The 25,819-nt window shown below is 47.8% G+C and overlaps 1 protein-coding gene across 1 annotated transcript in view; it reads left to right on the forward strand.

Moving 5' to 3' along the window:
* Window positions 1-620: 620 nt before the first annotated feature.
* Window positions 621-25,819, forward strand: part of NUDCD3 (NudC domain containing 3) — a 32,557-nt gene continuing 7,358 nt past the window's right edge. The window contains exons 1-2 of the mRNA XM_049789662.1: window positions 621-845; window positions 3,350-3,639. Of these exons, the coding sequence (XP_049645619.1) occupies window positions 654-845; window positions 3,350-3,639 (482 nt within the window). The 5' untranslated portion in view covers window positions 621-653. The remainder of the gene's footprint in view (window positions 846-3,349; window positions 3,640-25,819) is intronic.

The raw sequence follows: 25,819 nt of genomic DNA on the forward strand, positions 1-25,819 counted from the left end.
GCCCGGCGTGACCCAAAAACCCCAAAAGGAAAAAACAATTTAAGGATCATATTCTGACTTGAAGGCATGTGTGCAAGACATGCGTACCCAACATGTATAAGCACATATTTACCGTCGTGTGCATGTTATCAGTTACATCCACGCTTACCATCATGTGCACCTATCTGTCCTCAGACATGTTTTTCGTCGCGTGCATGTGTCTGTAACATGTATGGTCACCGTCGTGTGCATGTGTTTCTGTACACACGTTCACCGTGGCGCCTAGGCTTGATGCATTCATTCCTAGGCCTCATTCTGCTCCGGGCCTAGGCCGCCAGCCACACACAGCTCGATTTCTGCACCTGGAGAGAAGAGGGCAGTCCTCGCTGGACGCCTGAGAGCAGAGAGAGGGGAGCAGGGAGGCCCGGGGCACGTGACACAGGCGCCCTAAAGTGCGGTCCCCTTAGCTCTAGCTCTCTCAGTCTCTCCCCCGCGAGCACAATGGGAAACCCGAGGGGCGGAGCGGGTAGGGGCCGCGCGGGCCCGACCGAGAGCGGACCGGAAGTGGCGGGGCGCGGGGCCGAGCCGGACGGTTAGGGCGGCGCGCCGGAAGTGGCGCCGGAAGTGCGGCGCGCCCCGCCCCCGCCCCCGCCCAGCGGCTCCAGGCGGCCGCCATGGACCCCGGCGCGGCCGAGCTGTACGACCAGGCCCTGCTGGGCATCCTGCAGCACGTGGGCAATGTGCACGACTTCCTGCGCGTGCTCTTCGGCTTCCTCTACCGCAAGACCGACTTCTACCGCCTGCTGCGCCACCCCACCGACCGCATGGGCTTCCCGCCCGGCGCCGCGCAGGCCCTGGTGCTGCAGGTGGGCCCCTCCCGCGCCCCTCGAGTCTCGCACCCCGCACCCCGCCTCGGAGCCCCCCTGGTACCCTGGACCCCCAGCCCGATCCTTCCCCTTCCCCGCACCCCCTGTCCCTACCCCAGGTCGGTCCGGGCCGACCCCTCCTCTCCTGCCCCGCCCCCTTGACTGCACCCCACGTCCCCACTTAAGAGTCTGAACCCCAAGATCCTAAACCCCCAACTTTTGCTCCTCGCGCTCAAGGGAATCGTCCCCCCACCCGGAGGCCTTGCCTCAGTTTCCCCCGGGAGTGGCGTAGCTCTGCAGTGCCCCGGGAGGCCCTGGGGTTCTCCCCACCCTGTGCACCGTGGCTGGCACCCGGGCAGGGAGAGCTGCAGCTGCACCCAGGATTGCCCAGACACGTGGGGACAGGGTAGGGGGCTCCTACTTGTGCGTTGGACGCCGGGCCGCTGCTGTGCCCCTGCGCCTAGAGCGAGGGCCGCCTGGGTGCTTGTGCTGGCGGCTGACTCGGAGAGGGGAAAGCCGAGAATTCTCAGGTGCCCACAGGCCCCCGGGTGGCCACGACCTGGCGCTGTACCGGGCTCGTGTCCAAGCTGGTGGCTGAAACATGAATCGCGAGGCGTCAGGGGGCGGGGCCGGTGTCCTCAGGCCCTGCTGGATCAACACTGTCCAGTGCCCTTGATTGTGGCCAACGAGCGACTGGTACTGAATTTCAGGTCTTAGGGCAGGCAGTTGGTCAGGTTGGGGCTCCCGGGGAGGCCGACTTGGATGTGGGGCCTGCGTCTCAGCAAGGTCCAGCTACTTGGAGCAAACCCATAGTGAGATCTAACTCTTGTCATTTTCTCTTCTTCCTGTTGCATGGTCTAATTAATGCTCCAGTAAGGCAGGAGCTATTTTTTGTTTATGTTTTTTTGTTTTGTTTTGTTTTTGGACCACACTTGGCGGCGCTCAGGGGTTACTCCTGTATCTGCACTCAGAAATCGCTCCTGGCAGGCTGGGGGGGGGGGTGATTGCAGCTTTCAGAAACAAGAGAAAGGAGCACCTTTTTTCTTTTCTTTTCTTCCCTTCCCTTCCCTTCCCTTCCCTTCCCTTCCCTTCCCTTCCCTTCCCTTCCCTTCCCTTCCCCCTTCCCTTCCCCCTTCCCCCTTCCCCCTTCCCCCTTCCCCCTTCCTTTCCTTTCCTTTCCTTTCCTTTCCTTTCCTTTCCTTTCCTTTCCTTTCCTTTCCTTTCCTTTCCTTTCCTTTCCTTTCCTTTCCTTTCCCCTTCCCCTTCCCCTTCCCCTTCCCCTTCCCTTCCATCCAATTGAAATCTGTGTTCTCCAGTGTGGGAAAGCCAGTAGGGACTTTGATTTAGGATGATTACAGCTTACAGAAGCGAGGAGTGTTTACTGAGCATCCTTTTCTTTTCTTTCGTGTGTGTGTGTGTGTGTGTGTGTGTGTGTGTGTGTGTGTGTGTGTGTGTGTAAGCCAGTAGGGACTTTGATTTAGGATGATTACAGCTTACAGAGCATCTTTTTCTTTTCTTTCTTTTTAATTGTGTGTGTGTGTGTGTGTGTGTGTGTGTGTTCGGGGACCATATGGGATGCTGGGATTTGAGCCACCAACCTTCTGCATGCAAGGCAAACGCCCTACCACCATGCTATCTCTCCGGCCCTCATATTTTGGTTTTTGAGCACTATGTGGTGCTCAGGAATTACTTTTGACTCTGCACTCAGTAATAACTGCAATTGAACTCAGGTGGGGATTGAACCCAGGTTAGGCACCTGCAAGGCAAGCTCCCTACCCATTGACCTGTTGCTCCAGCTGCCAGATTAGGTGTGTGAATCAGTTAGTTAAAATGTTTTTCCATTCTGGAATAGATACTTAGTCCCTATATAATGTGAAAACTGGAGGTGATGTGACAGGTTGCTCCGGTAACAGTTTCCTATATACAGAGGAAACCAGCCTGAGATACAGTACAGGGGTTAGTTAGGTGTTGCCCTGTGGACCATCCCTGACACCACATATGGGCCCCTGAGCACCACCAGGTATGGTCCAGGAACTCAAAACAAAACAAAACAAATGTCCCCCCTCCAACACCCCAGGGACCAGAGTGATAGCACAATGGCAGGGCATTTGCCTTGCATGCAGCTGATCCAGGACAGATGGTGGTTCGAATCTCGGCATCTCATATGGTCCCCCGTGCCTGCCAGGCCAGGAGTAACCCCTGAGCACTGCCGGGTATGACCCAAAAACAAAACTAAAAAAGGGGGTGGTGGTCAATGATTGAGTTCTGGGAAGAAAGTGGAGACTAGGGTGTGGGGAGGGGGAGGATGTGCCAGGCAGGGATGACTCAGGGTTTTGGACAGTTTTGTGGGAGGTTTAGGACAGTCCCTGGGCCCTTGCTCAGAAGAGAAAGAGCTGGGCAGGAGCCCTGGGCAGGGCTGGGTGGAGTAGAGACTGGCTGGGTCCTACGGGCGGCTGCAGAATCGTGACCCACTGGGCTGATGGCCACATGGTGTTTGGTCTTAGGTGTTCAAACACTTCGATCACATGGCGCGCCAGGATGATGAGAAGAGGAGAAAGGAGCTGGAGGAGAGGCTGAGGCAGAAGGAGGAGCAGGAGGCAGCGGCCCCAGCAGCGGCCCCAGCCCCAGCCCAGGAGGTGGAAGTCGACTCTGTCACAGACTCTGGGGCAGGCCCTGAAGTGTCAGTGCCCCCTGCTACCAGCCAGGAGGTGGTACAGCCAGTGCCTGAGAAAGAACATCCTGTTGCAGGGGCCAGTGCTGCAGAGGCCCCTGAGGAACCGCCTGCTCCTGCCCAGTAAGAATTTCTGTTTTGCTCCTTCTTCCTGCCTGGCCTGGCTTGGCCATGGCTTTGCCCTGCAGAGCTGTGTGGATGCTTCCTTTCTGCTCTGGGCTGCTGGTGCACCTGCAGTGTCCTCTCTCCCAGGATATACACTGAGGCATACCTATTCTGTGCTGAAAGTGGTCCTTTCCTGCAGCTTGACCTGCTCGCAGAGAAGTGCTCTTCACTCTAGAAGCAGCACAGGAGAAGGCTTGGAATGTGTGAATATAGTTGGGATGGTCGGGACCAGGGCTTTCAAGGCCAAGCTGAGTAGTAGCTCCAGAATGTGCCTGTCAGGAGGAGCGTTTCACACCGTCACCATCTGGCTCTGCCATTCGGGTGGGCTCTCAGTCTGAATGATTCAGTCAGACTTGCCTCTGCCTGGTCTGTGGGTGTTCCGCTTGCTGAACTCTGTTGCTCACTGCTGAGTACATGTTGTGGGCCAGGGACGATGCTGCCCTACTCAGTCCCCGTCTTTCCCCTCCCAGACCTCCTCCAGGCAGTAGGAACCTGGTAGAAAATGCTGTGGAGGGTCTGGGTGTTTCTGCTCTGCTTGGTGTTCAATGCCTAAAGGGCCCCATGGCTGTCGGGGAGCCTCTGGAAGCATTGTTAGATGTTCCGCAGTTTGTTGACAGCATAACGGATGCCCAGAGCCGAGAGCCATGAGTCAGGAAGGATCAGGCCTGGGTCCAGCCCCTGCAAGTGCCTTCTCATGGACCAGTTCCCCTCTCTGCCAGAAGGTGTCGCTGTAGGCATCCAGGACCATGGCCTCCTGGACACATGGCTGTCATCCATGGCCCTCTTCTTTTTTTTTTTTTGGTTTTTGGGCCACACCCGGTGACGCTCAGGGGTTACTCCTGGCTATGTGCTCAGAAGTTGCTCCTGGCGTGGGGGACCATATGGGACGCCGGGGGATCGAACCGCGGTCCGTCCTAGGCTAGCGCAGGTAAGGCAGGCACCTTACCTTTAGCGCCACCGCCCGGCCCCTCATGGCCCTCTTCTTCCCCCCTCCATTTTATTGAGGCGCCTTGACTTACACACTGTTAGTGATGAGTTTCATGCAGACAACGTGCCACCATGGCTTTGGTGGTTTTCTTTTTTTTTTTTTTTTTTTTTTTGGTTTTTGGGCCACACCTGGCTATGCACTCAGAAATTATTCCTGGCTTGGGGGATCATATGGGACGCTGGGGGATTGAACCTCGGTCCGTGCTAGGTCAGCCACGTGCAAGGCGAACACTCTACTTCTGTGCCACCACTCCGGCCCCTCTTTTTCTTTTTCTTTTTTTCTTTTTTTGGGTCACACCTGGCAGCGCTCAGGGGCTACTCCTGGCTCTACACTCAGAAATTGCCCCCGGCAGGCTTTGGGAACCATATAGGATGCAGGGATTTGAATCTCCGTCCTTCTGCATGCAAGGCAAATGCCCTACCTCCATGCTATCTCTCCGGCCCCTCTTTTTAAATTTTTATTAGAATGCTGTGATTGACCAAGTTGTTCATAATCCAATTGTTTTAGGCATTAAGTGTTCAAACCCCAAACCCACCACCAGTGTGACTTTCCATTTCCTAGTGTCCCCAACTTCCCAATCACCACTCCAGGCTGCCCTCTTGCTGGCACAAATTCACTTTATATTACTTGCTATAACTCAAAGGCAAATGGAATTATCAATGAACACAGGTCAATTTGAAATGATTGTTCCCTCACTCCAGGGTGTTATAAAGTCAGTGTCTGAGGGTTGACTGGGCTGTGGTTGATGCTAGTTGAACTTCTGTGTTACTGTTTGTTGTGTGCTGAAATGCTCTTGGCATCTGAGCCTGTCAGAAGCCAGGTTCTGGGTGAGTCTGTGAGGAGAGACAGTACTGGGTAAGGATTTTTTGCAGTTCTGGCGTCTGGGTGCATCTGAGGGAAGGCAGTGGTGGGTGAGGATTTTCCGCCGTTTTCCTCCGGGGGAACATGGGCTCTGATGTTGAACCCTTCACTGCCGCTTCCTTTTCATGATGAAAGGTGGTGGGTGATAGATGTGCTTTGCCTAAGACTGGGCCGGTGGGTCCAGAGTTCTTGGGAACGCACGGTGGGTTGCATTGGGCTCACTGGCACGTGAGCTGAATTTCCCCATGCCAATAGTCTCTGAGCACTAAACTGGGAGTATCCTTGTTGGGTACTGAGTATGGCCCTAGACCTAAACAAACATCCCTGAACAAATGGTCAGGACTGGGAGACATCTGAGCACAGAGCCAGAAGCCTGAGCACTGCTGGTGTGGCCCAAAAACCAAAAACACAACAACAAAAAAATTGAAAACAAGCAACTCTCACCAAAGGTTTTCCTTTAGTATTTAGGGAACATAACTTTCATTTTTATTTTTTTGTTTTTTTGGGTCACATCCAGTAGTGCTCAAGGGTTACACTTCTGTCTACACTCAGAAATCGCTCCTGGGATGCTCGGGGGACCATATGGGATGCTGAGATTTGAACCACTGTCCTTCTGCATGCAAGACAAACACCCTATCTCGGCGCTATCTCTACAGCCCCAGGAATGTAACTTTCTATGCTCGTTTTTTGTTTTGTTTTTGGGGCCACTCCCAGTGGGTTTACTCCTGACACTGTGCTCAGAAATTACTCTTGGCAGGCTCAGAGGACCATATGGGATGCCGGAAATTGAACCCAGGTCTGTCCTGGGTTGGCAGTGTGCAAGGCAAACACCCTACCGCTGTGCTATCTCTCTGGTCTTTGCTAGTTTTTTTTTTTTTTTTATTGAAAAAATTACATGTGGGGCCTGAGTTACAAGACAGTGGGGAGAGCCTGCCTTGCATACAGCCAATCCAGGATCCATTCCCAGCAACCCATAGGGTTCCCTGAGCTCAGGCCAGTATGGTCCAAAGCAAAAAAGAGAAAAGGTAATACATGCACCTTGTAGAAAAGATCTTGGATAGAGCTTAAATAGAAACAAAGTAGACAGAACTATGACCTTCATCTGACTTGTTTCTGTTGTCCTCAGTGCTTGGAAGTACCTTCACCTTTAACCTGTAAGCATTTTCTGTTATTGAAGCTTCAGTTTTCTTCTGTATCCCATTATCTAAAATCAGGATCCTACAAAGAGTTGCTTGTAGTTCACATTGTTTCTGCTGTATTTCTTCTTTTTTTTTTTTGGTTTTTGGGCCACACCCGGTGATGCTCAGGGGCTACTCCTGGCTAAGTGCTCAGAAATCACTCCTGGCTCAGGGGACCATATAGGACATTGGGGGATCTAACCAAAGTCCATCGTAGACCAGCTGCTTGCAAGGCAAATGCCCTACCACTGTGCTATCGCTCCGGCTCCTCTGCAGGTCATTGTGACCATCAGCTCACAAGGGCTTCCTGCAGCAGGTTTTCCTGCGTGTCTGTGTGGTTTGTGGACATCTTGTCCCTGTCTCTGTTATCATAGTTCCTGGCAGATACACTCCTACTGCCCCTCACTAGACATTTAGGAACTGACCTAAGTGGGCCCTACCTTGGGGGGTGTCCAGTCCTCTGCTTGCCCCTCTGCAGCTCCGATCAGGCCGAGGATTGGGGGAGTTTTTCCTGTCCAGGCTCTGGAGCTTTGGGGCAATCTTTTAGCTGATGAGCTAAATTAGTCCAAGCAGCCTGCCGGCTCAGGGCTGTGGTTTCTGGAGCGTGATTAGGGGTGATGGTGGCATGAATTCCCAGACTGGGTGACAGGCTGCAGATACTGGGGCATGTGGGGCTGATGACCCACCAAGGAATTGTGAGACTAGTTGCGAGATGGCCCTGGCAGTCTGAAGGCAGGTCTGACTCGCTCAGTGCGAGTGGTGCTCCCACCTCATGTGGCTTTGTCTGGGTATGAATGTGTCTGTCAGAGTATGTCTCTGAGTGTGTCTTGTGTGAGAGTGTGTGTGTGCGTGTGTGTCTATCTCGACCTCAAAACTTGTTCAGTTAGTCAGTGTTTGCTCTCCCAAGAGCTGATACACACTGACATTTTCCTGTTTATTTCTAAATTATGTGTGAAATTGTGTATCACTTCATGCACTTAAGAGCCAATTACATATCACTTCTCTGAGTGTATTCTTGTCTTTATCTGTTTTCTCCTGTAGTTGTTTTGACTTTAAAATTTTTGTATCAGGAGATTTGTCCTCACAGAATACAAATATTTCCCTTCTAGCTTGTATTTTTATTTTTGGGGGAGTTTTGGCTACATCTAGATGTCTTGGGGCTATTTCTGACTATTCAGTGAGGAAGAAGAGTTGGAGGTCTCTATACACTTTGGCTTAGGTTTGTGTGGACAGTGGTGCCCAGAAGTCACAGCTGAGCCTGCAGGGCATAAAATGACTGGCCCCTGGACCTCCCTTCCTTGGTGAGTGTGTAGTCAGGGTTGACTAATGGCTCTGTGGTCAGGGCTCACTCCAGGCTCTGCTCAGGGCTGACTCCTGGTGAGCTTGGGGGATTATATGGGATGTCGGGGATGGATGTGTGCGAGGCCAGCTCCTTCCCTGTTGTGTTATCTCTCTGGCCCTTGAAATGGTGGAACTCTATCATGTCTCTGATTCTTTAATTTGAGAAGGGATGAAAAGTTAAGAACAATAAAAGGAGAGTGGGGGAGAGAGATATCACTGAGTCCATGAGCCTTTTGGACATGTCTCTTCCTGTAGAATTGCTCCTTGTTTTCTGGCCAGCAGTGGTTGTGAAAGTTGTGCTTATCTGAAGGAGGATGGAGGAGGAGGAAGACAGGAGGAGGAGGAGGAAGAGGACAGGAGGAAGAGGAAGAGGACAAGAGAACAGAAGAGGAGGCAGCTGGGAGGCTGGCAGAGGCGGCTTCTAGTCTTTCTCTGTATCCTGTGCTGGGCTTGTGTCCTATAGAGCGGGGAGAGCTGAGCCAGTAGGAGCTCTGGGGTGAAGCTCTGGGACTGCAGCAGAGAAGTCACCTCACTCCTCAGTGCCTCAGCTCCTGCCCCTTGCTCCTTGGACATGCTTGTACTTTCATTATTAGTTTGCTCGTTTGTCGGTCCATCTATCTGCCTGTCCATTTGGACTTTGGGTCTTACCTGCTTGCTCCTGGCTCTGCACTTGGCTCTGCCTGACGGTAGCCCTGGGGACTGTGGGGTGCTGGAAGGAGCCTTTTGGCTGCCCCTGAGCTGTCTTGGCTCCAGAGTCCCCTGTGGGCTCTCTTGTTCCCAGTCACATCTGTGCTTGCTACTTAAAGCATTTTGGGGTGCAGTGAGAGACTGGACCTAGGAGAAGGCTCGTGTTGGGGAGCGGCCATGGCCATGGCTGCTGAAGGGGCCTCTGGGCTTTTTCCGGGGGTAGGGGGGGGATTAGGGGTGATGGTGGCATGAATTCCCAGACTGGGTGACAGGCTTAGAATTCTAGAGTGGATGATGATCCCTAGACCAAAAGCCTAATGAGGGCCAGGGAGCTGAGTTTAGTTCTGGCACTGCATTATGCCCTGGCCACACCAGTGTGTCCCTGGAACTGCGGAATGTGGCCCACACAAAGGAAGTAAAATAAGGGAACTGTGTGAGAGGCAGGAAAGTTGTTGGATGGACTTAGAGGCTGATGGGAAAAGTCCTGGTTGGGGGACACAACCACTCATGCTGGATTTGTGGGGCAGGAGATTGAGCCTGGGTAGATGTTGACTCGGCTGGTAGAGATGTGGCCCTGCACCCCTTGTATCCCTCTGTCCCAAAGCTGGCTTTGCCCTCTCAGCTCAGAGATCCAACCTAGATGCTCATGAGGCCCTATTCACCTCTGTCTCCACCTGCCCCTCTGGCTTGATCGATGGGGCTGCTGGGAGGAGCCCCACTAATAGTACCTGCTTTGCTGGCTCTGTGTCCAGCATCAGGACACACCTGCCAACCACCGTGTCCAGGTGGCAGCTGGCACTTGTCTATGCTGACAGCCCCGTTCCTCTCAGCTGGTCAGTGTGACTGGGAAGAGCAGATGGATGAGGTTAGGGACCATTTATCTGCCCGTTGGCCTCTGGTGCTAGAAGCTGACCCCTGAAAACACAGGAGTGTTTCTCCCAGCTCCTGCTGCAAAGTCGCAGCTGGATTTCTGAGGATGCAGCTGCCACAGTGTATGGAGTCAGGTGGCAGCATTGGATGGCCTTTGTGAGCCCCAAGCACACACAGGCCTCATGGTCTATGAAAAAGCCTCAGCAGCAGCAGATTGTGGATGGAGTCAGGACAACCTCTGAAATTGAAGGAGACGTGACTGAAGATATGGCTTGCTCTAGTCTTGTTGGCATCTGAGGAGCAGTCCCCTCATGTCAGAGCTGAGGGACTGAGGAAATGTGGGAAATGAGGGTGAGGGATGAACAAGAGGCAATGGGATAGGATCTGTGGAAGGTGGTGTGGAGGCCTGGGAGAAATCCAAGCTACAGTTGCCGAAAGGTTCAGCCAGTCCACTTGACTTCTATCCAAGTGTGCCCCCAGGTCATGGCAGCTCCCTCTACAGTGCTCAGAGTCCTGAAAACAGAGGCCACTGTGGGGGTGACTTTTTCCTTCCCCACTGGGGCTCTCTTCCTTCCTTGTCAACTTTGTCCTGGCCACTGCTTGTCTGTCCATTGGGCACTTCTATGGGAATCAACCTCCAGCTGGGTTTTCTGAAATGAATTTTAGAGAGCGAACTTAATTGACCTCAAGAAAATTACAGTGCTTCTGATAAGTTAAATATTCTGTAGACTCTCAGAAATACAGGAAATCAGGTATTTTTCAAGTTCAATACATTAGGATCAAGTATTGGTAAATGAAAGCTAACTTGGCTCAGAAGTTGGACTTAATCTAAATCTGGCTTGTCTTTAGAATTATTGGCATTAGACATAATACTTTTATCCTACCTAAGCATATTAATTAGATAAATTCACTCATATGAGGTTTACTGAACAGAAAATAGCTTGTAGCAGGGACTGGCTTCGTTTTATACCTGCAGAGGTGTTTTGAGTTATTTACACATGATTGATAAGAGTGAATTCAAGGGGCGTGAACACTACATGAATTTCTGGGAGAACTTTGCACTACACTGTTCCGGAGTTTGCTAAGTTAGTTACATTTAGAGGTGGCCAATTGTGTAGCCTATTTAGATCATTTCCAGTTTAGGTAACATACAGAAAGTGTTGGGTTAACAGGTTTTCATCCTATTCAGGATATGCTTGTTACTCCTTGGTCAGAAGCACTGTTGTTTTTTTGTTTTTGGTTTTTAGGCCACACCCGGCGACATTCAGGGGTTACTCCTGGCTATGCGCTCAGAAAACTCTTGGCTTGAAGGACCATATGGGATGCCATGGGATCGAACTGCAGTCCCTCCTAGGTTAGCGCTTGCAAGGCAAACGCCCTACTGCTTGTGCCACCGTTCCGACCCCCAGAAGCACTTTTGAATGGAAGCATCCTTTGGATTGGTCTCTCTCTCTCTCTTTTTTTTTTTGTGCATACATTTTTTTAAATTATCTTTATTTAAACACCATGATTACAAATATAATTGTAGTTGTATGATTACAGTCATGTAAAGAACACCCCCCTTCACCAGTGCAGGATTCCCACCACCAATTTCCCAGATCTACCTACTCCCCACCCCACCCACACCTGTACTCGAGACAGGCTTTCTTTTTCCCTCATTCATTCACACTGTTATGATAGTTTTCAGTGTAGTTATTTCTCTAACTGCATTTATCACTCTATGTGGTGAGCTTCATGTCATTAGCTGCACCTACATGGGAGGATGGGGGGAAGTAAGGGTTGGGTCCGAGGCAGTAAAATATTAGAAATGAGCTTTGTAGGGCAGTATCAAGGTCCCAATACAAGATGGATATTATGGATATATAGAATATTTGCACACAATACTATCAATATGAAAACAAAGAGAAAAATTTTCCACTGACTGTCCCAACATAAACCAGTGCTAGAACAGCCTGCCCTCCTCCCAGAGCACATTCCCGTTAGTGTAGGGAGAGAAAAGGGAAAAGCCTGTTGACCCCTATAGAGTCCACCTAGACCGGTGCCCAGGGAAAGACTGAAGTCCAGGGGACCAGCAAGAGCTGGTCTCCAGAATCAAGGAGGAAACCAGAAGCCAGATGTCCTCCTCCCCATGCACCTCCCCCCTGGAGTACGGAGGGAGGGAGGAACCTGAGGACCACTAAGAGTTCACCTGAACCCACTTCTGGCCATCTGAGCTGGCACCCAGGGAAGACCTGGAGTCAGGGGAAAAAGACAAGGACGGCTGGGGGCCTGCCAAGCCTCCCAGCACTTCCCAGGCTAGGGAGAAAAGGCTCTGGTATGGGGTGGATTGGTCTCTTACCCTACCTGTTCTCTACCCCAGGGTGTGGTCTTGTGCTTCCCACTAAAGACCCCAGGTTTCAGGGAAAAACTGCTTGTAGTTTTGGTTTTTCCATCACTTGAGTTATATGCTTCTTAGGAGATGAAGGCTTGTGTGTGGAAATTCCTGAACCTGTGTCCCCCACCCCTTTTGTTTTTGTTTTTTTGGGTCACACCCAGTGGTATTCAGGTGTTACTCCAGGATCTGCATTTGGAAATCACTCCTGGCAGGCTCCAGGGACCATGTGGGATTCCAGTGATCGAACCCGACTTTGTCCCAGTCGGCTGTGTGCAAAGCAAATGCTCTACTAATGTGCTATCTCTCTGGCCCGTTTTATCCCCTTAACCATGTATGAATTATTTCCTGTGTTGGTGTTTGCTTCTAGACCTGCATCCCTCAGTCCCCTGGGATTGAGACATGGAACTTTCACCTATACCTGCTGCCTGAACAAAGACTTTGCCTATGACTAGTGAGATGTTCCCTGGAGTAGTCCTGTGACTGCTCAAGTGGATTTTGAAGTTAGCTTCTATTTGGTTCAAACTTATGACGATAGCTTGGTTTTGGGTTGAAGGACCCTGGCTTCTCATGTTATATTGATACCTGCTTCATTTCAACAGTCAAGTATATATTCCAACATAAAATACTTCTGCAGGGTGACATCCTTCAGATGATTAGTGACTTTTCAGATATGCATGCCTTTGATGGCCTGAGCCGTTTCCCTGAGTGTTCTTGAAGTGAACATGAAGATTCGAACCTCGGGACTTGCATGACTTTGTCGTTTTTTTTTTTTGGGGGGGGGGTCCAGTGAATAGTGCACCGTCTCAGTGGGGTTACCTACAGCCACTTGTGAAAGAGGAAGAGTCTCCTTATTATAGTTTGTATGTATCATGAAATGCAAAAAATGTGAATTGAATACTCTGAAACTGCACCAGATGTTTCTGAAACATTTTCAACTGTTTCTGAAGCACCTCCTATTGTTTCTAAAAGGCCTCTAAAGCTGGAAAACAAAAAAGCATTTCCGGTAATAACATGTGGTCAATCCCAAAACCCTGAGGCTGGTATTTACCATCCCAAATTGGCGATTGGCCAGAGGAGCTGCTATCTGCTTCATACTGGCTGATAATGACTGCTAAATGACATGAATACTGAAAATGAGATAGTGGTAGCCCAGTCAGATGCTGAATCAGAAAGTGGGTCTGTAAGTTTATCACCCACCCCATCCCACTCAGCTCCATAGGGAAACTGGGACGAACCCCCTCACCCCATCACTGCAGCTCTTTAGAGAGTATGGAAGGGATCCCATCACGCCCTCACCACAGCTGTTAATTCTCAGAGAAATTGGCACTAACACAGAATCAGAAACAAATCCTCCCCATCAGGAAAACAATCAAACTTCAACCTGTGGGCTTAAAATATGGACTACCTCAGTCAATTTAAAAAAGTTTGCTCAGGTGCCGAGGGGCCCAGAGCAGTGGCACAAGCGGTAGGGCATCTGTCTTGCTAGCGCTAACCTAGGACAGACTGCAGTTCAATTTCCTGCCGTCCTATATGGTCCCCCAGGCCAGGAGCAATTTCTGAGCTCATTGCCAGGAGAAACTCCTGAGCATCACTGGGGTGTGGCTCAAGACCCCCCCTTCCCCCCTCTCCCCACTCCACCCCCCTTGGTACTTGGAGTGATGGTGGGTGTTGGACTTTAATACTGTGACTAAGATGCATAGGTGTTTACCAACTTTTACAGTGGAAGATATGGATTTCTTTTTTTTTTTTTTTGGCCACACCCAGCGTTGTTCCTCAGGGGTTACTACTGGCTGTCTGCTCAGAAATAGCTCCTGGCAGGCACGGGGGACCATATGGGACACGGGATTCGAACCAACCACCTTTGGTCCTGGATCGGCTGCTTGCAAAGCAAACACCCCTGTGCTATCTCTCCAGCCTGAAGATGTGGATTTCTAAAGGGGCTATGAATAAGAATAAGCGTAGATCACTCTGGAAGGATGACTGCAGAGTCTCATTGTCTTATGAGCTGCTGATAGGGAAAGGGAGTTCTCAGAAATAATCAGGCAAAATTATCCTGTGTTGTTTCAGGACCAAAAGGGAACTTGCATTGAAGGCTTGGGAAAACATTGACTGATACCGAATTTAAGGGTAATTATACAAAGATTTTTTAAGGAGCCATATGCAGAATTTTTAGGAAAACTGACACACTATCAGAGGCAGATTAAAGACAGGGTAGCACAACAGGTCCAGACTTACATTGTCATGCTTGTAGAAATGTTGGAACTTTACAGTTACACTACCACCACCACCACCACCACCACCCCTGCTGTCACACCTTTATCACCATATACTATTCAGATGCAAACTATGGGAAACCGGATCAAATACAATTATCCAGTTAGTGAACATGGTGGCTTCTGCCCAAGAAGACCATCTGAACTTTGCCCGAGTTGTGGCAAGTGATTCCATTGGGCTATAGATTGTCTTTCCTTTTTTTTTTTTTTTTTTTGTTTTTGTTTTTGGGTCACACCCAGCAGTGCTCAGGGTTTACTCCTGGCTCTAAGCTCAGAAATCGCTCCTGGCAGGCAGAGGGGACCATATGGGATGCCGGGATTCGAACCATGGTCCTTCTGCATGAAAGGCAAACGCCTTACCTCCATGTTATATCTCTGGCCCTGTCTTTCATCTTTTTACTGTATTCTCAGCATCTGGAGGAAGGGGGTCCAAAACCAGCCCCAGCAGTTTAGGTCAGATGCTTTGACTATGGCAAAATGGGACATTTATGTAGAGATTGTAGGATGCAGTCCTTTTCTGCTCAGCTTCGGACTCGCCCCCTCGAAGCCAAGACTTAATCAACCTTGGGAAACTGGATGAAGGGCTAATCTCAGGCCCCACAAAATCAGGGAACTTTTTCATCAGCGTCCCAGCCTAGTCCAAGAGAACACAGTTTGAGTTCATTAAGGCTTCCCATTTCAGGAAGCTATGCTCTCGATATACCCCGTCCTGAAGAATTAACCCTAATACCAGCTCAGTGCCTTTACAAGATAAAATCTGCCCAACTATAATCATGCTTGTAATTATGGTGCTTAATTAAAGATTAAAAAACAAAACGAGATAAAATCTGGTATAACAGGGTCAATTCCTCCAGAAACTTTAGGACTGATTTTAGGTAAGAACAGCCTGACTCTCAAGGGTATTTCTGTTCATCTGGGAATTATAGATTCTGACCACGTTGGAGAAATAATAGTTCTTGTTTCCGTGCCCACAGTTTGGACTTTTAAAAAAGGTGTGAATATAGCTCAAATTTTGTTATGTCTGTCATGCCTGACAAATCAGAACACCTGAGTGAAGGGGATTTTGGAGGTACAAATCCTGAGGCTCCTCTGCTCATCTGTTAATAGCTTTTACTGCTAAACTTAGAGAAGAAAATCCGGTGTTAACCCTTGAAATTCAGGGCAGAAAGTTTGAAAGAATATTTGACTCTGGCATTGAAGTATCTTTGATTGCTTTAAAACACTGGCTGCACAACTGGGCATTGCAGGATATACCTTATAGTCTGGAGGGAATAGGTGCTATTCTGCCTCCAGCTTCCATGCACCAGAGCACCAGAGCATTAGGTTTTTTTAAGTGTATATGACTAGAAAATCAACAGGCTATTTTTTGTTTGTTTTTGGGTCACACCCTGCAGCATACAGGGGTTACTCCTGGCTCTACACTCAGAAATCGCTCCTGGCAGGCTCAGGGTACCATATGGAATGCCGGGATTTAAACCACCGTCCTGCATGCAATGCAAATGCCCTATTTCTCCAGCCCTCAATAGGCTATTTTTCTACCACACATAGCTCCAATTTTCATGAACCTCAGGGGGTGCAATTTGCATAAGCAATGGGGGGTGGAATATCACACCCCTTTACCAATCCCCCCAATTCACTAGCTCAGATATTTTGCCTTATCTCCTAACACCCTTCTAGTCCATCAGCTCAGTGGTTTTGATTTATAATTGGGGCCTCTATAATAAAGTGCCTGGAACCCATCTCAATCAAATGGAAGTCCAACATTCCCATCTAGATTCCCCAGTGCTCCTTCTACAGCACAAAACTAGAGGTGCTAAGTTGTTGATGAGTAGCTAAGACTGGGACACATTGAGACCTCCTTTTCTGAATGGAATCCCCCCACATTTGTTATGTAAAAACAAGCAGGTAGTTTGAAACTTCTGATTTAAGAGCTGTCAATGCATCCATGGTTCCTACGAGGAAATTCTAGAACAGCTTACTTTCACCAGTAGCCATTCCAAAAGATTAGCTATTGATAGTAATTGACTTAAAAGACTTTTTTTGTTTGTTTGTTTGTTTGTTTTTGGGTCATTCCCGCAGCGCTCAGGGTTTACTCTTGGCTCTATGCCCAGATATCGCTTCTGGCAGGCTTGGGGGACCATATGGGATGCCGGGATTTGAACCACCATCCTTATGCATGCAAGCAAATGCCCTACCTCCATGCTATCTCTCTGGCCCAGTGGTTTTTATTTCTGAGTTAACTCCCTCCACCTTGGCTCAGAGTGGAAGCTTTAGCTAATAATGGAAAAGTACCAAACCTTTTAACCTGTCTCAGGAAAAACTGTTTTTTACTAGAGTTTGGGCTTGTTTTAGTATGTGACCCTTATGGACCTGAGAGGATCTTGGTCCTCACAAAGTGACTCAGCTTATGTAGTAGGATTGTTCCCAGTCATAGGGACTGCCTCTTTAAATGCTCATAATCGGGTAGTTCAAGATTTGTTTCAGCAATTACAAGCACTTCTTCAAACACATTCTGAGCGAATTTTTATGATTCACTTAAGAGCCCAGGGCTGATGGTTCAAGAAAATGAAACTGAGGGCCGTGGAGATGGCATGCCTTTCATGCAGAAGGTTGGTGGTTCGAATTCCAGCATCCCATATGGTCCCCTGAGCCTGCCAGGAGCGATTTCTGAGCGTGGAGCCAGGAGTAACCCCTGGGCGCTGCCAGGTATGACCCGAAAACCAAAAAAAATAAATAAATAAATAAATAAAATAAAATAAAAATAAATAAATAAAATGAAACTGAGGGCTGGAAAGATCGCACAGTGAGCGGTAGGGCTTGCCTTTCATGCAGCCAACCCAGAACTGATGGTGGTTTGATTTCTGGTATCCCATATGATCACCCAAGCCACCCAGGAGCAATTTCTGAGCACAGAGCCAGGAGTAACCCCTGAGCACTGCCAGGTGTGACCCAACCCCCCCCCCCCCAAGAAAAAAAAAAAGAAAAGGAAACTACTGACCATTTGGCCACGCTAATGTTTAAGTCACCTGCAGAAGAATATGCAGCACTACACAAAAACGCCCACCACCTGCATGAGAACTATCATATTTCATGGATGTAAGCCAGATAGATTGTTGATAAATGTATTCATTTGTGTGCCTTTGAATAAAAGAACACATGTAGGTGGGCCAACCCCCAAAGTTTATAGACAAATGAATTATGGCAAATGAATATTACACATGTTGACTTTCCAAAGAAACCCTATCTTTATATGGTGATCAATACTTATTCAGATTTCATATGGGGAACACCAATGACTTCTGAAAGTGCTAAAGGTATTTGCACCTTTATGCTACAGTCTTTTTATCTCTTGGGCATCCCCCAATCCATGAAAACGGACATCGGCTCTGCCTACATTAGTACAATTTTTCAATCATTTTGCAAAGATATCTTTGGAATCCCTTATAACCCACGAGGACAGCCATAGTTGAAAGAGCTCACAGAATTCCCAAAACTCAATTATTTTTTTTTGGGGGGGGCTCACTCGGCAGTGCTCAGGGGTTACTCCTGGCTGTCTGCTCAGAAATAGCTCCTGGCAGGCACGGGGGACCTATGGGACACTGGGATTCGAACCAACCACCTTTGGTCCTGGATCGGCTGCTCGCAAGGCAAACGCCGCTGTGCTATCTCTCCGGGCCCAAAACTCAATTATTGAAGTACATAAAAAGGGGCATGCCACTGACAGACATTTTATCTGTATCATTATTTTCACTAAACTTTCTGAATTTACTTACCCTAAGGAGAGCCCTACATAGCTGCAGAAGGACACTTTAAAGAAGATGCTCAGGTACAGAAAACAATTCACCTATTTGGGTAAAAATAATGAATGGATTGCTGAAAACCTTCTCATTCGAGGAAAAGGATATGTTTATGTTTCCACAGATGGCAACCCTTCCAAGAAATTCTGGTTCCCACTAGACCTGGTCAGGAGCAAGATTCTCACAAGTGAAAAAACTCAGACACCGGTGCATAAGTTTGCATGCCTCCCCTCAGGCCCAACACAGATCACTCAAAAGGATTAGAGCAAGAAACAACCTCAGCAGGTAATTGGGACAATAAGCTGACACCGCATATCAAGGCAGAGACTATCAAGAATGGAAATGACCAGTTCCAGAACCTCAGTTCTGTAGATGAGGGAACTGGTCTTGTTCTCACTGAACTTAATAATTTAGGAAACACTTGTCACATAAATTCAGTATTACAATGCCTGTATAATATTTCAAGTTTTATATCTTTCACCAGAAACATTACAAGGAGGACATTAACAGGTCAAATTCATTAGGACATATAGATAATGTGGCAGAAGAGTTTGGTAAAATTATAAAAAAGCCTGTGGGCAGGACAACACAGGTGTATCAACCCAAAGGACTTCAATTTGACCATTGGAAAGTTAAACGACCAGTTTGCAGGGCACAATCAACAAGATCCACATGAACTACTTCTATTCCTAATGGTTGATCTTCATCAGGACTTGAACAAAGCTGATAGGCAGAAAGACATAGAGAGGAAAATAGTGATTATTTTGCTGACTCAAAAACCACAAAACAGGGCCCGGAGAGATAGCACAGCGGCGTTTGCCTTGCAAGCAGCCGATCCAGGACCAAAAGGTGGTTGGTTCGAATCCCGGTGTCCCATATGTCCCCCGTGCCTGCCAGGAGCTATTTCTGAGCAGACAGCCAGGAGTAACCCCTGAGCACTGCCGGGTGTGGCCCAAAAACCAAAAAAAAAAAAAAAAAAAAAAAAAACCCACAAAACAAGGTTGGCAGAGTCACAAGCAGTTTAATGAGTCTTATTATTGCTATACTTTCCCCCTTCTTATTATTGCTATACTTATACAAGACCAGTTCAAATCTGTAGTTCAATGTCTCATCTGCCACCAAGAATCTTGTAACAGTGGAGTTCTTTGTTCATTTATCTTTGACATCTACAGATAAATGCATATTGCAAGATTTTAATTATTTTTTAAAGAAGCTGAGAGACAATAGGTTTTATTGCAACCACTGCAACACACAGTAGGACTCTTTAAAAAGGACAAATTTGAAAATTACATCTGTACTCTTAATACATCTGAAATGACTTTCCTACGACAGCAAGAAGATGAAAAACCTACAGACCTATGTGTACTTTCCTTTATAAAATCTTTTTTTTTTTTTTTTTTTTTTCCTTTATAAAATCTTGACTTGTCACAGTGAAAACACAACTTACTCTGTTTTGAACCACTATGGTGAAATGGAAAAGGGTCATTGCACAGCCTATTGTAAAAATGCAGCAAGATGTTGATTTATTTTGATGGTCAAGAAGTTTCAGAGGGGCCAAGAGATAGCACAGCGGTAAGGCGTTTGCCTTACATGGAGAAGGACGTTGGTTTGAATCCCGGCATCCCATATGGTCCCCCGAGTCTGTGGGGGCGATTTCTGAGCGCAGAGCCAGGAGTAACCCCTGAGCGCTGCTGGGTGTGATCCCCCAAAAGAAACAAAAACAAACAAAAAGTTTCAGAAATCTTCAACTCGTCTCTGAAATCTTTAGCAGCTTCCATTCCTTTTAATACTTCAAAGAGACCTGCAATGGATACAGCTGTTTAGATCAAACAGGTGTTCAACTAATGCTCTTTATAGATGTCTATAATAATGTTCTAACAAATTTACCAACAGAAACACCTACAGGATGCATTTGGAAACCATAGACTCCCACTACAGTGCTCACTATTAGAGTACTTTAGTGTCTTTTTATTCAGTTATGTTTACAGTACCATTTACTGTTTTTGTTCACAGTGAATCCTTGGAGATATATGTATAAATATATCTATTCTCCTTGGATGCCCTGGTTTCACATTACATTTGTTAAACTCCTAATACAGTGCTCATCATGATAATGTCTTATTTTTAAATATATAAAATCTTTAAGCACCATGATATGTCTTAACAATATTTTAAATTACTCATCTCCATTTGATTATGCCTGCTTGTATGATCTAGTGTCTTTACAGATATTCTTGGATACTCTGAATGCCAATGGACTCTTACTACCTATAGTACTCAGTCATTGAATATGTTTCCGCAATTTTTAATTCATGCTAGTTTTGTACTATATCATATGCTTTGTTCTCAATTTGCCTTAAACAACCTGGATGTTTGAAAATGATACAATTCTCCAAGGTGTAGACACTTTTACAGTATTCATTACCATATTACTTAGTATTCTATACTTGAAAATTATGACTGTTTTGGGAATGTTCTGTGCTCATCTAAACCATGAAGCCTTTTTCAGCAAAGTTCTCCAACATTCACTACTCCAAGTAATTGGAATATTTTTCCACCTGATATGCCAGTTTTATATTTTGAAGTGCTTTGACCTGTTCCACCTGGGTCAATTTTTTAACTGCAACCTATGTATCAGTCTTCACTGTCTGTCTATTTGTGTGATGGCCACCTTTATGTCTGTTTAATGTCCACCTATGTTGTATATTGTCCTTCCTTCTGTTGTATATAGCTCTTTCTTTCTCTCCCTCCCAACCTACCTCTTTACATATCCTTTTCTATTGTTTTCTTTTACTCTCACCCCTGATGTATTATTATTTCTCCCTAGTTAACTCTTTTTACTCTCAGTTATTAACTCTGCAGGAACCTCCACCTCTAGCCCTACTCCTGTCTCTGTCCCATGAAAAAGATATCACCACCACTGCTATTCTCAGCGGCCCCCTTTTCTCCCACCTCTCTTCACCCTGAATTGTTGCCCACAACTGGTTTTGGCTTTTTTTTGTTTGTTTGTTTCTTTGTTTTTGGGCCACACCTGTTGATGCTCAGGGGGTTTACTCCTGGCTATACGCTCAGAAATCACTCCTGGCTTGGGGGACCATATGGAACTCTGGGGGATCAAACCACAGTTCATCCTAGGTCAGCTAGTGCAGGGTAAACGCCCTACCACTGTGCCACCGCTCTGCCCCCTGGTTTTGGCTTTTGAGTGAACCTCAGCTCTAGGATATTTCCTGTTCTGTGACTGCTACGAGCTGTTATTTTCAGACTCCACGAGACCATGTTGCTGGCTAAAGCTGTGATCTGGAATTTATTCTTCCCTCAGACTATTTCAAAAGACTTATAGGGGATAGGTATACCTCCTTTGTATATATCTTAGTTATATTTCCTCAATATGTATAGTTTTTTATTATATATTTCATTATGTAGAAGTATATTCTCCCCTTCTCTTTGGATTTGCTAGTAGGATTTCATAGTAGTGTAGATAGTATCTTTTGAGTTTGTGCTTTTGATAGAACTAGGCTGTGGGGATTGCTTGGTTTGTTGTTATATTTCCCTTAGACCCCAACCGTATCCTGTAGTACTTTCTTTTTGCATGGACGATTTAAAATGGGAGAATTTTAGATATAGAGAGGAGTTATTATCCATTAGGAGTTGGAACTCCAAAAATTTTTTTGTAACAGGGAGGCCTTCCTCCTGAATTTTTGCCATAGTGAATTGACTTAGCTTCAGTTGCTCGGACATTGGCCAGTCATCCCTGAATTTTGGGAACCATATTTGGATTTGCATGGTTTTCTGCATCTGATACACTAGGAATCAACAGGTTTTAGAACTGCCTTGGCACCTGCTTGTCCTAGGGTGGGCTTATACACCACCCTGACTTGAAAATCAGTAGCAACTTGCTTTCAAGCAGGTTTCCCTGCCTCACCACCTAACTGTGAGATGATACCAGGAGACACTTCAAAACATCCTGACTTTGACTTAGGATTTGGGCTTAAATAACACCAAGATCTCTAATAACGGGTCAGAGAGATAGCACAGCTGTAAGGCATTTGCCTTGCACGCAGCTGATCCAGGAAGGATGGTGGTTCGAATCCTGGCATCCCATATGGTCCCCCATGCCTGCCAGGAGCAATTTCTGAGCACAGAGCCAGGAGTAACCCCTGAGCGCCACTGGGTATGACCAAGAAAAAAAAAATCTCTTAATAACTGAAGCCTGACTGCAACAACCGTGATTTGAGATGAACCTTTTCTGGGACATGAAGAAAGATTTGGGGTTAGACAAAGTAGTATGTCTGGAGCCTATAGCTGGTCTTATGGCGGGATGTTTTGGGGGTAGGGACACCCTGTTTTTAGGCTAAATATTTTTCTATTTTTCCCAACTTTTGCTGTGCCTATGCAAAATACTGCCACTTCTTTTTATCTTTTAGAGGCATTCTCCTTTTTCTTAGAACCTTGGAATCCAATTTACTTTACATCAGATATTTGCATTTTTCTATAAAGTCATAAAGGGGGAGATGTTGGGCTAACGTTTCCATCCTATTCAGGGTATTTGTTGCTCATTGGTCAGAAGCACCTTTGGATGGAAGCATTCTTTGGATTGGTCTCTTACCCTACCTGTTCTCCAACCCAGAGTGTGATCTTGCGCTTCCCAATAAAGACTCCGGGTCTCAGGGGAAACTGCTTCTGGTTTTGTTTTTTTTAGCACTGAGCTGTCTGTTTCTTAGGAGATAAAGGCTTTCGTGTGGAAGTTCCTGAACCTGTTTTATCCCCTTAACCGTCTGTGGATTGTTTCCTGCTTTGATGTTTGCTTCCATATCAGTGTCCCTCCAATTCCTTGGGAGGCTTCCGCTACAGGAAAGCATTAATTACTAAACCTGGGTTCATCTACATTAGATTTTCCTATTTGTCCAAAGATAAATTTGGGTCTGTTTGCATGTTTTTTCATGCCACATTGCAAGTTTGCACTTTGTAAAAGCATATGTCTCTCGGAACAATGGCATGTGTTTATAAATTTGCCCACTTGAAGTCTTGGTGTAAAGTTTAAGATTGCTTACATGAAAGTGACTTTTCCCCTAAATTAATGTTGTTAGCTTCCGGATGGGAGGAGAATGAGGGAAAACTAAAGTGGACATAATTGTAGGTTTCTAAAAGGATTTAGGGAAAGGGATCATACGGTTGATTATGCAGCCTTGGCAGCTAAGATCCGGGGTTGGAGGTATGGAAGGAGTAAGACGATTCATGGTTGCCCCCACAAAAGGGCTACTGATGGACAGACAGGTTCTCTCTGCCTCTGTGGGGCTGTGGGCAAGTACCGAGACACACGGAGACTGCAGCGAGGGTAGTTTGCCACTGCCAGGAGCCCGTGACTCTGGGGCTAACTGAGACTGGTTCTAGCTGCGCTAAGGTTGTACTTGGGGATGTGGCCACAGTGCCAGGGGTCCTGGGACATGGTCCTGGTTGTGGGTCAGTTGGCCAGGCCGCTTACAGGCTTGGACTCCTGCAGACTGGATGTGTGGTGTCTACTGTTTACCTGAGAGCTGGGTACCAGGTTTCATGGCTGGTTTAAGTGCTTCATGAGTGGTGTGGGCTTGGCACTGCTAGACCATTTCTGTAGGTAACTACCCAGTAGTTACAGTAAGAGTGCTGCATGCCCTTTAATGGCCCCAGTCATTCAGATGTGGGCTCTGGCATATCCAGCCTGTGCACCCTTGCTCTGAGCTCGGGGATCACTCCTGGGCTCAGGGCACCATATGGAGTCCTAAGGGTTGAACCCAGGTTAGCTGCATATGAGGCAAACGCCCTCTCTGCTGTCCTGTTGCTCTGGCCCCTGCTGTTTAGGCCTTGCACCCTGGACACCCACAGATGTTTCTGGAGAAACACAACACTGCGGGTATGAACCCGGTGTGGCCCTTTGTTGCCCAATTGGGGAAGGATGGGCACCCCATGGCAGTGGCCTTGTGACTGGAGCCCGCCACTGCCCAGCTGTTCAGGCAGAGCCAATGGTGGAAAACAAGGGATTCTTCTTCCGCTACAAGAAAGTATTAATTATGGGGTCGGAGAAGTGGCGCTAGAGGTAAGGTGTCTGCCTTGCAAGCGCTAGCCAAGGAAGGACCGCGGTTCGATTCCCTGGTGTCCCATATGGTCCCCCAAGCCAGGGGTGATTTCTGAGTGCGAATAGCCAGGAGTAACCCCTGAGCATCAAATGGGTGTGGCCCAAAAACCAAAATAAATAAATAAAATAAAAAAATAAAGAATTACTAAACATGGGTTCATTTACATTAAATTTTTCTATTTGTCCAAAGATAAATTTGGATTTATTTGTATATTTTTCCATGCCACATTGCAAGATAGCACTTTGTAAAAGCATATGTCTCTCAGAACAATGGCATGTGTTTATAAATTTGCCCACTTGAAGTCTTGGGCTGGGACATGTTGACTTGAAAGGACCTGTGACAGCCCCATTCAGGCTGAGCCAGGAGGAAGGAAAGTGCATTGTTCTGGGACCTAGGCAGTTCTGAGGCAACCTCTTGCCTGTCCTTCGCCCGCATATGGCAGGGCCCAGAGATGGCAGAGTTGCGGGTTAGGGGGATTCCTGGGTGCTTTGTCCAGGGTGAATCATAGGTGAGAGGCTCTGTTCCTGCAGGGGCTATATCTTCAGGCTAGGGGTATCCTCCTCTCTTCCCCCTTTCCTTTTCCCTCCCCCCTCCTGCCCTTCCTCCCATCCCTTCTCTTTCCCTCCTTCCCTTCCCTCTTCATTCCCCCCCAGCCCTCTTGCAAGCCCCCACAGCCTCTGAGCTGGCCTCATTTGCTCCAGCCAGATGCTCACCTATATGCAGTGCCTGTGTGTAAGCTGTGACCTGCCCAGCCCCCAGTGTAGTGCGGAGTTTGTGGTGGCCTAAGTGGTTGTTGCTGACTCCCCCCCCCCCCACACTCTTCCAGCCCTTACTGCCCCTGGCTGCTGGCAGCACCTACTCCTGACAAGGCTTATTTTTTACCACCGTTGGCTGGAAATAAGCCACTTTATTTATTTATTTATTTATTTAGGTTTTTGGGCCACACCCGATGACGCTCAGGGGTTACTCCTGGCTATGCGCTCAGAAGTCGCTCCTGGCTTGGGGGACCATATGGGACGCCGGGGAATGGAACCAAGGTTCGTCTAAGGCTAGAGCAGGCAAGGCAGGCACCTTAACCTCTAGCGCCACCGCCCGGCCCCTAAGCCACTTTATTTAAAGTGAGTGTGGAGTTGGCTGAAAACCAGCACCAGCATTGTTGAGCTGCCTGGGAAGGCCCAGCTTGGGGTCCCAGGGCTAGGTGGGGCTTCGCCTGGGGTGAGAGTGTCCCCACTGGCTAGACCCCCATTCATCCTGGCCCCAGTCTACAATACCAGGCCAGGCTGACATCCCTCGTGATAGGTGTCTATAGGTTGGCACTGTTCACTGTCCCGTCTAGGTGAAAGTCATAGGGCAAGTACCATATCCATCAGCCTGGGCGAGGTCCTTGGATGGTACCTCTCCTGAGCCACACACTGGAAGGTTTCTGGGACAGGGAGGTGTAAGAGAAAGTGTGAAAGTGTGTGAGCGTGTAAGTATGTATGTGAGTGTATGTATGAGAATATGTGTAAGTTCATGAGTGTGCTCACTGCCCAGAGTTAAACAAGAGGTGTGTGTGTGTGTTGTCTGCACAGATCCAAATGCTCTGTCATGGGGCCAGGAAGGTGGCGCTAGAGGTAAGGTGTCTGCCTTGCACGCGCTAGTGTTGGATGGACCTCGGTT

Source organism: Suncus etruscus, chromosome 15 (assembly GCF_024139225.1).
Source record: "Suncus etruscus isolate mSunEtr1 chromosome 15, mSunEtr1.pri.cur, whole genome shotgun sequence".
NCBI lineage: Eukaryota > Metazoa > Chordata > Mammalia > Eulipotyphla > Soricidae > Suncus > Suncus etruscus.